This window comes from Lutra lutra, chromosome 10 (genome assembly GCF_902655055.1).
Source record: "Lutra lutra chromosome 10, mLutLut1.2, whole genome shotgun sequence".
NCBI lineage: Eukaryota > Metazoa > Chordata > Mammalia > Carnivora > Mustelidae > Lutra > Lutra lutra.
Window position 1 is genome coordinate 96,742,050 of NC_062287.1, and position 14,167 is coordinate 96,756,216.

The following is a 14,167-nucleotide window of genomic DNA, read 5'->3' on the forward strand; positions in this document are numbered from 1 at the left end:
GGCTAGAAAGGAGGCAGCCATGCTTGTCCAGGCAGGAGATGGTGGCACAGCCTGGTGGTGGTGCCGAATTCTTAGCCTCCCCCCCCCACCCCGCACCCCGTCCCTGGGCTCTGGGCTAAGTATCATCAGTAAGGTGAGACCAGGAAGACCTCCGGGGTTTCTGCAGCTTGCCCGGCCAGGCCGGCTCCGCAGAGGAGGTGCTGCCTCAGGAGGCCGAGCCAGTGTCCCCGGGGCAATGCCTGACCTTGGAAGCAAGGGCAGCAGACAAGCCAAATCCGTCTCTGGCCTGGAGCCCGTGGGGCTTGGGCCCCAGAACTGGCCCTACTGCCAGCCTGCTGGGTTATGCTCTCCTTAGACATTTCAGGGCAAGGTCACTGCCGAAAGGAAGGCTGAGGGGCAGGCCTGTGAAGCAACATGTGGGCACGGCTTCGATGCAGGCGCCCCGCTCGGAAAAGAGCTGCCACTGCCCAGTTTTGGGTCATCTTGGCTTTAGTCACAGTCTGTGTGACACTTTGACCTGCTTTCCTACAGGCCCAAGACCATTCCCCAGTGGCCCAGCGTCCCCCAAACGCAAGCTGGAAGCAGCCGAGGAACCACCGGGTGAAGAACTCAGCAAACGGGCCAGGGTGGCAGAGTTGCCCGCCCCAGAGCTGCCGAGCAGGGATGTCTGAGAGTGAGTGACAGCAGCGTAGAGGCACCTTTGGGAAGGAAGGTGGGAATGGGTTTGGAGCTGAAGGTTAAAACCCAGCAAATTAGATTAAAACCTGGTAGGGATTGCATGATTTTTTCCTTTGGATTTCAACTTTAAATTTCTACCATTCTGACTTCCATACTTTTAAATTTTAAAAGGACATTTGAAAGTAAAGCCTTTTTATTTTTTTACCAACGAAGGGAAAGAGAATAGTTTTTTGACTCTTTCTACTTATCAAAGTGAGTCAGATCCAACAAAAAGAAAGCAGAGCCCAGGAGGTGAAGCTGTGGGAGAATCGGCCCCGTGGCAGGGTCTGAGGAGGCTCCCGGGCCCTCTGCCACCACGGACAGGCTGCGTCCCATAGACAGGCCAGCGGAGGGCCGCACTCCCCTTCGGAAGAAAGAAAGGCAGAGGGCTGTGCACTGGGGGGAGGCCCAGCCCCAGCTGAGGACCAGTAGGGTCTGGCTGCCCATCGTCATCGGTGCCTCTTAAAGCCACTCCTTCATTCTCACCTTCCACATGGCCTTGGCTCTGGGCTTCCGTGTCAGCACTCAGCTTTCTTGGAAGCCCCTTGAGTGTCATGAAAAAACAAAAATAAAAACTGGCTCCTTCCACAGAGCAGGAAGGGACTTTCTTGCCTTTCTTGGGGAAGTATAAATTCCTCTTCTCTTTGAGTCATCATCTCAGGTGTTCCTTATGCACCGTGCCTGTGTCATTAGACTGGAGAGTGATTTTTTTTCTCTGTGGAACCAATTAATTCTTTTTTCCCAGCCCTTCCATTTCAGGGGCCAGGCGGAGCCATCTGGTTTGAGTGTCTGTGCTCAAGTGCTGTGTTTGATGCTCGTGCCCTTACCCTGCTAGGCTCTGTGTCATAGACATTGCTGACTGATTTGTACTGGCTTGTTCTAGAAGCACTGGCAGCCTTAGATACTACTTAGATACTACCAGTATCTAAGTATCTCAGATGCTACTCTCTTCGTTATCTCTTAGCTCTGTGATACTAAGCAAAGTTTATTCTCTCTTATAAATCTGGAGCTTGCCAGGCTGGTACTCCGACTTTCAGGTGAGAAGATCAAAGAATAGAGAGGGTAAACGTCTGGGTCAGGGTTGCTCAGGAAGCTAACAGCATCCAAGTCAGAATGAAATTGTCGCCAGCAGGTGTGTGAGGAGGGAACATGAGCATATAAGATGTGTTAGGATCCCCATCCACAAGCATTTAACAGTCTCCTTAGAAAAGAATACAAATAATTTATGATTCCTAGACTGATGATCTAGACGGCACACACTTCCCACAGGCCGGCTGTTGGTAGGTTGGGGTGATCACGGAACAGGACACAGACCTTTACACTTGGGGCTGAAAGTTGAGTTGGATTTAAGCCACAAGGAGGGCATTTCGGACAAGAAAAATAGCTTCAGGATCACATGATCTTGCATAAATTCCTTAACTGCTATGAGATTTCATTTCCTCACCTCTAAATTCCGTTGTCATCAAGGTTCAATTACTAAATAGATCTGTCAGGTAGGAATGCGTGGGGCCATTAGGAGTAGGAGAGCTGCCTGCTGTGGCTCAAGCAAGTAGGGATTTATTTTTCGTCCTAACAAGAGGCCCTGAGGTGGGCATTGCTTGGCGGCTCAGCAATGTCAGAGCCCGTATATCTGCGCTTCTCTTGCTTCATGGTCTCAAGGTGGCTGCCACAGCCTCAGCCATCAGTACCTCAAGAAAGAAAGAGGAAGCAAGAAAGAAAAGGAATAGCAGATATAGCTGCACTCATTCGTCAGTAAACACATACGCGGTTTTTGAGCACAGTTTGCTGGACACTGTCATGCTTATCGGGATATTGGGACATGCCAAAGAAGGCTGACAAGGGCCTTCCGTCTTGGGTGCATCTTGGTGGAGGAGATAGACAAGGAACAAAGTCAAGAGGCTCTACGTGATATGAAAAAAATTAAAGTTGGTAAGAAGATAGGAAGTAAAGGTTGGGGCATAGTGAGGGTTGCAATTTTATGTTAAGAAGATTATCAAGAGATGCCTCTCTTCCTCTTTATGAAGAAATTAAAAGCTTTCCCAGAGGGGCACCTGGGTGGCTCAGTGGGTTAAGCCTCTGCGTTTAGCTCAGGTCATGATCTCAGGGTCCTGGGATTGAGCCCCACATCGGGCTCTCTGCTCAGCAGGGAGCCTGCTTCCTCCTCTCTCTCTCTCTCTCTCTCTCTGCCTGCCTCTCTGCCTACTTGTGATCTCTCTGTGTCAAATAAATAAATAAAATATTAAAAAAAAAAAAAAGAAAAAGAAAAGGAAAGCTTTCCCAGAATACCGCTCCCCCAGGTTTTCACATTGGTCTCATGACTCCAGACTAAGAAATCCACGCCCAGTGTGGGAAGTGGGCATCTGGATTGTCAGGATTGGTTTACACCATTGGTTTTCCAACTTGAGTGAGCCGTAGAATCCCCTAGAGGATTTGTTAACCACAGATTGCTGGGCCCCACTCCCAGAGCTTCTGATTCAGTAGGTCTGGAGTGAGGCCTGAGAATTTGCATTTCTAACAAGTTCCCAGCAGCTGATGATGCTGCCGTTCTGGGACTGAACTCTGAGAATCACTGACTTAGACCAATCATGATTCATTGTCTGTGTCAGGCCATGAGCCACTGAATAAAATCTAGGTTTTGGTAGTGATGAAGTGTGGGTACTGGTAGACCGCTAACAGTGTCTAGGTAACATACAAGGCAGTTAGCCCAATGCCTGGCTCATAAGCTCACAAGTATCCACTATTACTATTATAGTTACTGTTATCGTTATTATTTTAGAAGAACAGAAAACTACTGTTGGGTTGGATCAGGAAGGGTCCTAAATGTCAGGCACGTGAATCCTCGGTGTACTCTGGACGCCAGGGGACATTTTGGAACAGGAGAGTGAAGTGATCAAACTGGCATTTTTGGAGGCGTTAGTCTGGGGCCTGCAGAGGAAACAAGTGGCAGTGTGGGAGCCAGCTGATGAGTGGGGATAGCCGTGACCCCAAATGAAAACATTACAAGGGTACAGAAGTCAGCCTGTCTCTGGCCTTGCCCTCCAGGAAATTATTCTTTGGCCTATTAGGATCTTAAGGACTGATTCTCAAGGTTTACTATGCCCTTTGTCATGGCTCATGGCTCAGAAGTGGGAGCTAGGAGGCCAGAGGACAAGACAGACTAGAGAGGAAGGCACCTGTTCTTTGGAAACCCTCCCAAGAAGAGAGGTCACTGGGTCTCACTGTCCGCCACTGTAGTGCCTGGTCCTCGGCGCCCAGCATCCCCATCCGCAAAATAGTGATGATAGCACCTCGTCAGCATGCCTGGGTGGCTCAGTGGGTTAAGCCTCTGTCTTCAGCTCAGGTCATGATCTCAGGGTCCTGGGATCAAGTCCCACATCGGGCTCTCTGCTCAGCAGGGAGCCTGCTTCCTCCTCTCTCTCTGCCTGCCTCTCTGCCTGCTTGGTGATCTCTCTGTCAAGAGCACCTTGTCACCTTTCCTGCCCATTGAGCATACCCGGCAGGGGAAGAAAGTGTAAAACCACACATTCAAAGCCTTTGAACAAGTAAAATGCACCAGGGAAATAAAATCATGTTCCCATCTTGCCCACGTTTCTCAGGGCGTCTTGGATTGTATTATTGTTAATGTCAGTCAGAGGCAGCCCTCTGGGCTGAGTGGGCCACACAGCTGTGCCCACATGGCCTACGCTGACACCACGTTATACCGAGAAGACTTGCCCCCTTTCCCCTCTTCTCTTGGTCACTTTTAGTTTTGTGTCCTGGAGCAGGGCACTTAGCCTTTCGAAGAGACGCTGTCCGGTATCTGTAAAGTGGGACTACTCAATCTTGACCAGCCTGAAGGCTCCATCCTGAACCTTTTGAGGCCCAGTTCAGCTCTGAGCTCTATTGTTTTGTGGTTCTGTTATTTCTAATGCTTCAGACCTGTGGCAGTTTGCAGGGCAGACCATGATTTACAGTGTAAAACACGCCCTGATATCAGTAGGTTTCATGTTTACCTAAAACCCACACCGATGTCTGTTCTGCATCTGGTTTTATTGTACAATGTTCAGTAAACTGAAAAATAAGCCAGCCCCCAAATAGCTGTTTCAGAGGCTTTCCCATAAGCCCCAAAGCTGCTGACTGCCCGGGATTCCATTAGCCTCCAATTGTGTCCAGATTTTTCTTATTGGTCCAAACATTTTACCATGGGGAACCGGCTCACATGAGCCATTTACCCATCGGCTGGTGCACAGCGATCTGTTGAGAGAAGCCCCAGTGAATACAAAAGGCTCCTGACAGAGGATCGCCCCTCCCCTCCCCTCCCCTGCCCACGGTTCACCAGAGCTGGGTTAGCCCTGGAGCTTCACTGCCGAAAGCCTGACCCCTGCACTCTCCTCCTTGTCGTTTTGGCACTTCTTCCGTTGTGTGGCCATCCTCACAGGAAGCGGTGTGTGTGAAAGGCAGCGGGCAGTCTGAAACGAGACACAGTTCAATGGCCGGGCTTCGCGCCCAGACCAGCCGGTGCACGGCAGTCCTGCTGCTCACTTCCCGGGAGCCTTTGCCTGCCGAGTTGCTGCCCCTCTGCTTCTCACCCTGGAAACGAGAAGTTGGGATACAGGTGGTGTCCCTTTGCACTCCCCACCTCCATCCCCCCAGTGGCTGCTGGTTGACTGCCGTCCCCCCCCTCTCCGTTGCTGTAGGATTTGTATGGTGCGGGGAGGGACAGTGTGTCATTGACATGAGGAATGAGACGGAGCTGAGAGCCCAGCTTTGTACCCCGTCCTGGCCCATCTGGGCCCAGCTGCACCTCTGTTCTTCCCCATTCCTAACTTGGGAGTCTGTAGCAAGCCTTCTGCCCCTGTCAAGCTCCTGAACACTGGGACTTGGTTACAGGCTCCAAACGAAGTTTCCGCCCCCTTATCTGCTGAGGCAGTCTCCTTCGTGCACTTCACACACACACACCCGTCCCGGGCTAGGATCGGGGGCAGGGCGGCCTCACAGACTGGGCTTTCTTGTTCGCATCTGGCACACAGGTTGGTGGGGGGGGGGTGTAGTCCTAACACTGGGTACACCGAGGGGGGCACCGTTAAGTCACTTTGTGTTCCAGCAGCTGCTTCTGGGGTTGCTGTATTTAATGACAGGTTGAAAGAGTCGGACAATTGAGAGATTGATTTTTCAGCACATGTTTTATGAGTTGATTTTTCCCTTGGTGCCTCCCCCAAGCTGTTCTTCCCTTTCTCTTAGTGCTGCTGTCATCACTTTCCTACAGGGCCTCATTTGCCTTCCCCAGCCCCTTTTTTCTGCAGACTTTTGCTCTGGCTTGAGAACGAGAGCACAGGAACTGCCTAGTTATCTGCCGATCAAGCAGCTTGAAGAACTAGTTGACTGGGCCTTTGACTAACTTTGTGGACCAGAACAAGCTGGTTCTTCCAAACCATGGTGTTCTGTATTTGTGGTTTTGAACCCATCACAGAGGGACTTGGATCACTGGGCCTTATCTGTGGCCACACACTGCCAGCTCCCTTCCTGAGCCTACCGCATAGCACAATTTCGCCCAAGTCAACATGGGTCTGAAGTGTTAGCCTTAGAGCCACCTGGCTGCTTAAATTCCCAGTTGTTGTTTTTTTTTAAGATTTTATTTATTTATTTGATAGAACACACAAACAGGAGGGACAGGGAGAGCAGACTCCCTGCTGAGCAGAGAGCCCGATGTGGGGCTGGATCCCAGGACTCTGAGACCATGACCGGAGCTGAAGGCAGAGGCTTAACTGACTGAGCCACCCAGGTGCCCCATGTTCTCAGTTCAGGCGTTTGTTGTTATCCCTTGGAAAATGTTGGAATTGTGATGCAGAATAATTGAGCTGACAAATGCATTGCTCGGGTTTTAGATATGGGGGCGACAGGGTACATCTTAGGCTCTCGTAGTGACTGGAGTACCCGCCCGTTACCAGTGTATGCCAGATGGAAAAGGGAAGCGTTGCACATGAAAGAACATAGCCTCTTGATTATCATACTTTAAAGTACATGAGAATCATTATAAGCCCAATTCGAATTCAGTGAACGCCATCAACAGATTGTGTGCTGGGTCATTTTCACTGTGGGGTGTAAAAAAAATCACCAAGACAGTTGATAGGCAACGCATATTAGAAAATAATCTTATAAATTTGATTAAAGATGCTCACAAAGTCACCTGATTCACAGACAGTGTTTTCTATACATTTAGCGGCCTGGGAAGTCTTGGGCCATTCCCCCGAGAAAACATAATGAAAATGAGCAGCTAAGAAGAGATAGGATTTTTGATGTTTTTTGGTAAAAAGACCATCTAAGCATTTGAATTAAACCAGTCCCTGAAAAGGGCATTTTTAACCAAAAGCAAGCCACTACTGTTAGCAAGCACGTGGATCCATTATTCATGTGATCTCAGGAGTGAAGGCAGGGCTCTTGTCCTCTCTTCCACAAAGGCCCCGCAGACCCTGGACAGCCACCATAGAGAGCCATTGCCCAATGAAGTAAGTGCACGTCTTCTCCCTTGTAGGGTCAAGAGGGAGAGGGAGCCTGGAAATCAGTCCCTTAACACATACCCAGTGTCACCTCCTGTTGCTAAGCCCTGGCTCCATAAGCAACAATCAGAAGCACTTAGAGGCAAGTTTTCCAGAAGCTATGAAGATCACTGGCTACAATTAAACAGTTTGCCTGCACAATTAGGCCACCAGGTGTTTGATCAGAGAATCTGGGAAAGAGGAGGCTTTCTCTCTCCTTAGTTACAAAGACGTCATTGCTTCAAATTCTGGATCAGTCCTGTCAGATCTACCATGGATGCCACAAGTATAATTTTAAATTTCTAGTAACTACATTGAGAAATAAGTAAAATTAATTTAGTAATACATTTTTTCCAGCCATACATAGGCATTGGTTTGCAAACCGTATTCGGGTTACCTGTGCTTGGGAGAGTCAGATAAAGGATAGAAGCCCCCCCAGAAAGTGGTAGCTACTCACACAGGAGAATGTGCGCTGACCTTCAAGGCCCTCGTGGATCGCCCCTTAAGCCTATCATTGGACCCAAAAAAAGTCCAAGAACCCCAGAGTAAGAGCTAGTGTTCTAAGGAATTTGTATGCACTCTATCTTCCCCCATCCCAAAAGGTGGAGAAAACACAAGAAACAGAGGTATTGGGAAGAGGACCCTCTCCAGTCCTGAAATTTGCAGTTTCAGAAGCAAAGTCATCTCTGGCTTAACAGAGGTCAGAGCAAGACCTGTGTGTAAAATATATATCACGTCCTGTCTCAGTAAACATATGTATGCTTTAGAAACTGACACATTTATTTATAGGTAAAACATGGATAGCGGATTATTATGGTACAAGCTTAAAGGAAAAATTTATTGAAAATAATACATACATAAGGGGCCCCTGGGTGGCTCAGTGGGTTAAGCCTCTGCCTTCAGCTTAGGTCATGATCCCAGGGTCCTGGGATCGAGCCCCGCGTCAGGCTCTCTGCTCAGTGGGGAGCCTGCTTCCCCCTCTCTCTGCCTGCCTCTCTGCCTACTTGTGATCTATCTGTCAAATAAATAAATAAAATCTTTAAAAAAAAAGAAAACAATACATATATTAATGAGGCTCTCAGTACTAACCCATTCAGGTACCTGCCCTTAAGTTTGCTCTTCGTTTTTTTTCCCTAGCTTCCAGATAACTTACCATCATCCAGATACAGTCTTCTTCAGAATCGCATTTGTCTTCAAAGAGTTGCACGTGTCCGGAGACTGATTTTGAATCTCTGGCTCCAGTGTCTGTGACCGTGCGGAGCGCGTTCCCTCTTCTGTTAAATTCCGAACTTCCATTCATGTTGCTCGGTTGTGTATTAGCCTTCATGCCACCACGCAAAGTTCCCTTTTGTGTCCTCTGGAAGTCTGGATGAGGAGTGCCGTGATAGAGAGATTGCTTCGTGGTGAAAATACGGGTGTTGGTGTCTGTCCTGGGTTTCCTGGCTTGGCTTGGTGACTTTTGATGCTGTCATCCTGGGCCACTTGTCCTGTCTACCTTCTGTTTTCTCATCTGTACAGCTAGAAGCCATGTCTTCGGGATTAACAGGATCACGAGCTGTTTTAGTTTGCGAGCGCGGTCAGAATAAGGTGCCACTGACTGGGGGACTTTAGCAACAGAAGTCTGTTCTCTCGCAGTTCTGAGGGCTCGGCATCTGAGAGCAAGGCGCTGGCTCGACGCTTCCTCTGAGGCCTCTTTCCTTGGCTTGCAGATGGTTGCCTTCTTCCTGTGTATGCCTGTGTCCTAATCCCCTCTTGTTATAAGGTCGTCAGTCATGGGATTGGGGCCTAACCTAATCACCTCACTTTAACTTAATTACCCCATTAAAGACCCTTTCTCCAAATACAGTCACATTATGTGGCACTGGGGGTTAGGCCTTTAACATACGAATTTGGGGGAGGACACAGTTCAGCCATAATACAACTGTATAGGGGCGCCTGGGGGGCTCAGTCGGTTAAGTGTCTGCCTTCGACTCAGGTCATGATCCCAGGGTCCTGGGATCGAGCCCTCCATTGGGGTCCCTGCTCAGCTTCTCCCTTTCCCTCTGCTGCTCCCCCTGTTTGTGCTCTGTCTCCCTCTCTCTCTGTCAAATATATTAATAAAATCCTTTTTAAAAATACAACTGTATAGTGCCTGACTGCATTAGGTTCAGTGAGCCTTAGTATCATCTGCCTCACATCATTTGAACGTACAGACCTTTACTGGAACCCCTCAGGTCTCTGTACCCTCCGAGATACACTAGACCTATTTAAACAGGCAACCCAGCATTGTGACTGGCCTGCCCTGTCCTCTGTTCTCCGACATGAGGCCATTTCTTCCCTCTGCTCCAAATTCAGGATGTTATAAATATTTAAAATGACTCGTCCTTGTGTCTCCGTGATACTCACCCCCCAGGATTCTTTTATCTCTATGTGGAAATTTGCTTACCTGCTGATTCTAAACTCGGTCATTGCCTTCATCTTCCAATTCCTGGCCCCCGCTGGCTTCTCTTCTGCTGTTTGTTTTCTGTGTCTATGGCAGCAGCCACTGTGCCTTGATTTGAAAACTGCCCTTGTCCTGTCAGAGCGCCCATCACCCAAGGCCTGCGGGGAGTCCCTGTGGCCTTCTCCTCCTCTCCTGCCCTGAGCCCTGGAGCCCAGGAGGCGCCCAGGGTCTGCAGGGAGAGCTTGTCCTGTGCACTGCCTCCGAGGGGCAGCGCTCAGACCCGTGCCGCTCACGCCAGGCTCTTCCTGGTTCGCGGTCTGAGTGTCCTCAGAGAAGTAGCCAGAGGAGTTTGTGTCCCCGGGCCACCGAGCAGCGCCCTTAACGCTCCCTTTTGCACTTGTTTTTGTCTTTCAGCCGCAGCGCTGTAGCTCCGTGAGCGAAGCCTGGGAGCCCGAGCAGCCTCCGGGGCAGCAGAGTGCGACCTGCAGAAAAGCTGATCACCGGCGGAGACTAGACTGAGCGAACATGTGTGCTTGTGTGTACGCGTGTGCGGGGAAGGAGTGGTGTGCGTGTTTGCGTGTGCATGCATCTGTTTACACTCTCGTGATTCTGAGCACGGCTCGGGCTGGGGGAGCACGTGTAGCAGCTTCACCTCAGCCTCCAGACGCCAGGCTGGAGGTCATGGCAGTGACTTTCAGCCAAACCTGTCCCTGGGAGCCAGCCACCTTGTCTGAATAGAAGAGTAGTAGGACCCTAGCTGGGACTCTGGCGCCTGCTCCACCCCACCCTGACCCTGAGCCCTTCCTCCCTCTGTCATCACATCAGACTGAGGAGCAGGAGGACGACATTGCTGGCTTTTGTCCAGAGCATGGGATTCTAGAAGCAGCCAGGGCTGGGCAGGCTGGAGGGGACAGATGCTCTCCAGATACAGTCACCTGGTCTGGCTTCTTTTTCATCTGAAAATTTCCTGCCACCGGGTCCTCCAGAGCCCTCCTCGGGCATCTGGGACTGAACCTGAGGCTGTAAATAGATCTGAAAACATGCCGCCATCACAGGGAGGTACACCCAGATACCGGACTCATGTGCCATACCCACGGTACTGTAGACGCTAGCCCAAAAAGTGCCCACCTTTCTGGAGCTGAAAACCTAAAGTTAGGAATTGAATTGCAGCTTTTACTGTTCCTGCCTCAGAAGCTGAGAGCCAGCCTCAGCACTGACTGTGGAGACTCGGTGTCTCCACAAGGAAGAAGCCAGGTTCCTGGTGCCAGAAAGCCCCCTGGTTCCTCTAGCCACACCACAGTGCTGCACTGAGGTCAGCTGACACCCAGCCAGGAGAGCCATTCTGTCCCGTGGTCTGTTGGCTTCTGGGGAATGCCTGGCACTGGTCAGCATCGAAGCTCCTGTGTCCGCTCTGCCAGTGGCCGGATACCAAGGACCCCGGCAGGTGGACTCAGGGGGCAACTGCCAGAGACAGTTGGGAGATGTCCGAGCAGAGCTCTCAGCCAGCACATCGACCCTTCCAGATGCAGCCGGTGGGAGGTTTGACCCAGAGAAGCCAAGGCCTTGCATTCCGGGACTGGCCTGGCCTCCCACTTCAGCCCTCCCACTGTTAAAGGCCTGTGTTGAGAAGGACATAATGAAAAGGACTGTGTGATCAGCCTACAGCCAGTCTTCCTTCTACCCTGTGGCCTGCACGTGAGCCACAATGTGTGTGTGTGTGTGTGTGTGTGTGTGTGTGTACAGGTGCGTGTGTAACTGAGAAGCTGATTTCTCTTTGGATTTTGTCCTCATGTGTAACATTAAGCTGGCCTCCGGGCCTTTTCCTCTCTACCTCCCTGTGACCTTTCCCAGCCTCATAGCTGTTAACTCCCTTGGCCCTTGCCCTGTCCCTCATTGTCCTCCTCTGTCCTCGGACCAGAACCCTGGGGTCAGGCCTCTGTTCCCTCAGCTGTGCAGCACGTTGACAGGCTCCTTCCTGAGATGTCCTCAGGCTTTCTCAGCCGGAGAGCTGCCTTCCGAGTCCCCCTGTTGTATGTGTGTCACCCTCACTAGAAATGTCCCATAATCGTGGGGGAAGCAGGGCCCAGGTGATGGTGTGTATTCAGAGCATTGAGTTGGGATCTCTGTTCCCCCAGCCCCAGCCTGGAGGAAGGAGAATTGGGGGCTGTTGCCAGAAGGGGAGTAGAGCGAGCCTGGAAGGGCTGTTCTGAGGGATCGGGAACGCCAGAGGGCTTGGGCCCAGAGTCAGTATTTGTTCAGCAGCGCCTTCAGATACCAGGATGTTTCCCTTCTCCTGCCTGTTAGATGACAGCCCTCTTCCCCGAGGTACAAGTTGGCGGGACCACCTCCCCCGCTTCACCATCCCTGGCAAGCTGGCGCATTCCCAGCGGAACAGAGTGGTCCCCTCCCAGAGCTGGGAGGGCCGGGGTGAGGGGAGGGTGCATCCAGTGGCCCAGAGCTCCACCACGGCTTCGTGCCTCCCCTCTTCTAGCCCAAGTGTCCCCGGGGCTGCTACAGAACATTGACCCAAATCCTAATCCAAGGGCCAGCATGGGGAAGAGATGGTCGCAGGCAAAATGCACTTTATACAGAGATTTCTTATTACTGGGAAGGTGCGTTTCTCCCACAGTTTGTGAATATTCACGTGTTTCATAAATGTCTGATCCTGTCTGAGCAAAGCTGTGTTGTTGTCAATCTGTGGGAGATCTGGGGACCAGAAGTCAGTAAGGCTGAGCCTGAGTGAAGCCTTAATGCCAGACCATCTTGCTTCTGCTGGAACCAGGAGCTTCTCACCCCTCCTCAGACTTGGCAGGGAGGAGAGGGATGGGTAGAGAAGGGGGAAGCTGGAGGCCCCTAGGTGAGCAGGCAGGGCAGACTAGTGGCAGCTCCAGAGCTTAGCCGGAGTTGGGGTGGGGGTAGGGGGGTGTTCAGTCAGCCAGAATGGTACAGAGCACTCCAGGCCCAGGATGAGGTTTCTGAGTTCTGTCCTGCAGTGACTCAGCCTCTCAGGCCACCTAAAGCCCCAGGGCCAAGGCTCAGTGAGTGGCAGGGTTCTCTCCAGGCCCCCAAGCCATCCTTTATCTCAACTCAGCCACTTAAGCACTGTGTGGTGGGGCGGGCATGCAAGCGGCCAGTGCTGAGTCTAGGTGGTGGAGCTCTGCCCACAGCCAAGCCCAGGGCCCGGATGCTGGCTTTGTCTCATGCCATCTGGCTGGAGAGTGGCCTCTTTGCAGTGTATGTGGGCTTTTCTATGGTAGTTTCTAGGCTTGGACCCCTGGAAGAGTTTTGTTAGCTCACACCACACTCCAACTTCATGTGGGCAGCGGCTCAGACAGGGCCCAAGAATACACAAATTGCCCTACACAGAGTGAGAAGAGGGGAAAGGGAGGAACTTATCCCTGGGATTCATCTCATTCTTAGCTCTGCTTTGAAGTTCCTTCCCACCAAGACCTGGACCTGTCCTTCCCTCTCTCCCTTCTGGCTTCTCTCTAATGTGGTTTTGGCTTCGCCTCAGGAGCTACAATAGCTTTGTTCTTGAGCAGAAGATTCTAGAAAATGGAGTTGTCCTACACAAACACACACTTCTCACCTAAGGATGCTCCTAGTTGAGGCAAGCACACACTCTTAAGCCACAATTATTAGCCACAATGGCAAGATTGCTTTCCTGGGAGCAAAAGCCAGGCATCTGAGCAGAAGGTGGTTACTGTTTGGTCCTAGTAAAAGGTGGCAGAGCCAAGATAGCAGGAAAGGTAAAGGGGTCACTCCTCTGGGCCCACCAGGGAGACAAGGCTTTGGCACTAGGTAGTATGATGTTCTTGGGGCTGGAGGTGGGGAGCTGTTTCCTGCAGGGCAGGTGCCTGCAGCTCCTTTCTGGGTGCTACGCTGAAGGAAGAGGGGGTGACATGACCAGTAAGTGGTCCAGATTTGCAAATGGGATCCCAAAAGCTGTGAAACAGTTTGTTCTGTCCCTTCTTCAGAGAGAGGTAAGGGCAAGGCCTCTGTGGTTCTCAGGAGGCCAGAGAGACCCATAAGGTTTGGTCAGAGGCTCTTGACCCACCAAAGCTGGGGCCCTAGCCCTGGCCAAGAGTTTGAGTGTCCAAAAGTCTGTGCTCTGTAGAAGAACTCATGGGCTTAGCCCACCTAGGGGAGAGATCAGAAGGGAACCATGGCCCAGAACTGGCAGGGGTAGAAGTGCTGGAGGGAGCAGAAAAACCACGAGAAGAAATTTCAAGAAGTCAACTATGGCAGCAGGAGGAAAGGCTGGCTCCTAGTCTTAGAACATGAGAAGTCAGCCATGGGGTGTCTGTGGCTGCAAAAGAGAGGTGCTCTGCAAGAAATGCAACTGAGGTGCTAAGTGAGAAGTAAGAGAAATCCGGGAAAGTCCTGGTGTGAGGGAGGAGAAACTGAGAAGCCAAGAGGAAGGGTTCAATTCATCATTGATAGGTGTTTGGGGCTGTAGAGTCCATCTGTAGAGAGAAGACCCTCTAGGGAGAGCCCATGAGAGGGTCTTCTC

At 51.1% G+C, this 14,167-nt stretch overlaps 1 protein-coding gene across 3 annotated transcripts in view; it reads left to right on the forward strand.

Annotated features, from left to right (window-relative positions):
* CRY2 (cryptochrome circadian regulator 2) overlaps positions 1 to 12,332 on the forward strand; it is a 37,094-nt gene extending 24,762 nt beyond the window's left edge. For 2 of the 3 annotated variants that reach the window (XM_047690840.1, XM_047690842.1), the window contains 2 exons: positions 532 to 673; positions 10,069 to 12,332. In XM_047690840.1, coding sequence (XP_047546796.1) covers positions 532 to 671 — 140 coding nt within the window. In that variant the 3' untranslated portion in view covers positions 672 to 673; positions 10,069 to 12,332. Of the gene's footprint in view, positions 1 to 531; positions 674 to 8,369; positions 9,238 to 10,068 lie in introns of those variants that run through there. The other variant, XM_047690841.1, reaches the window with a different exon arrangement.
* Positions 12,333 to 14,167: the final 1,835 nt, after the last annotated feature.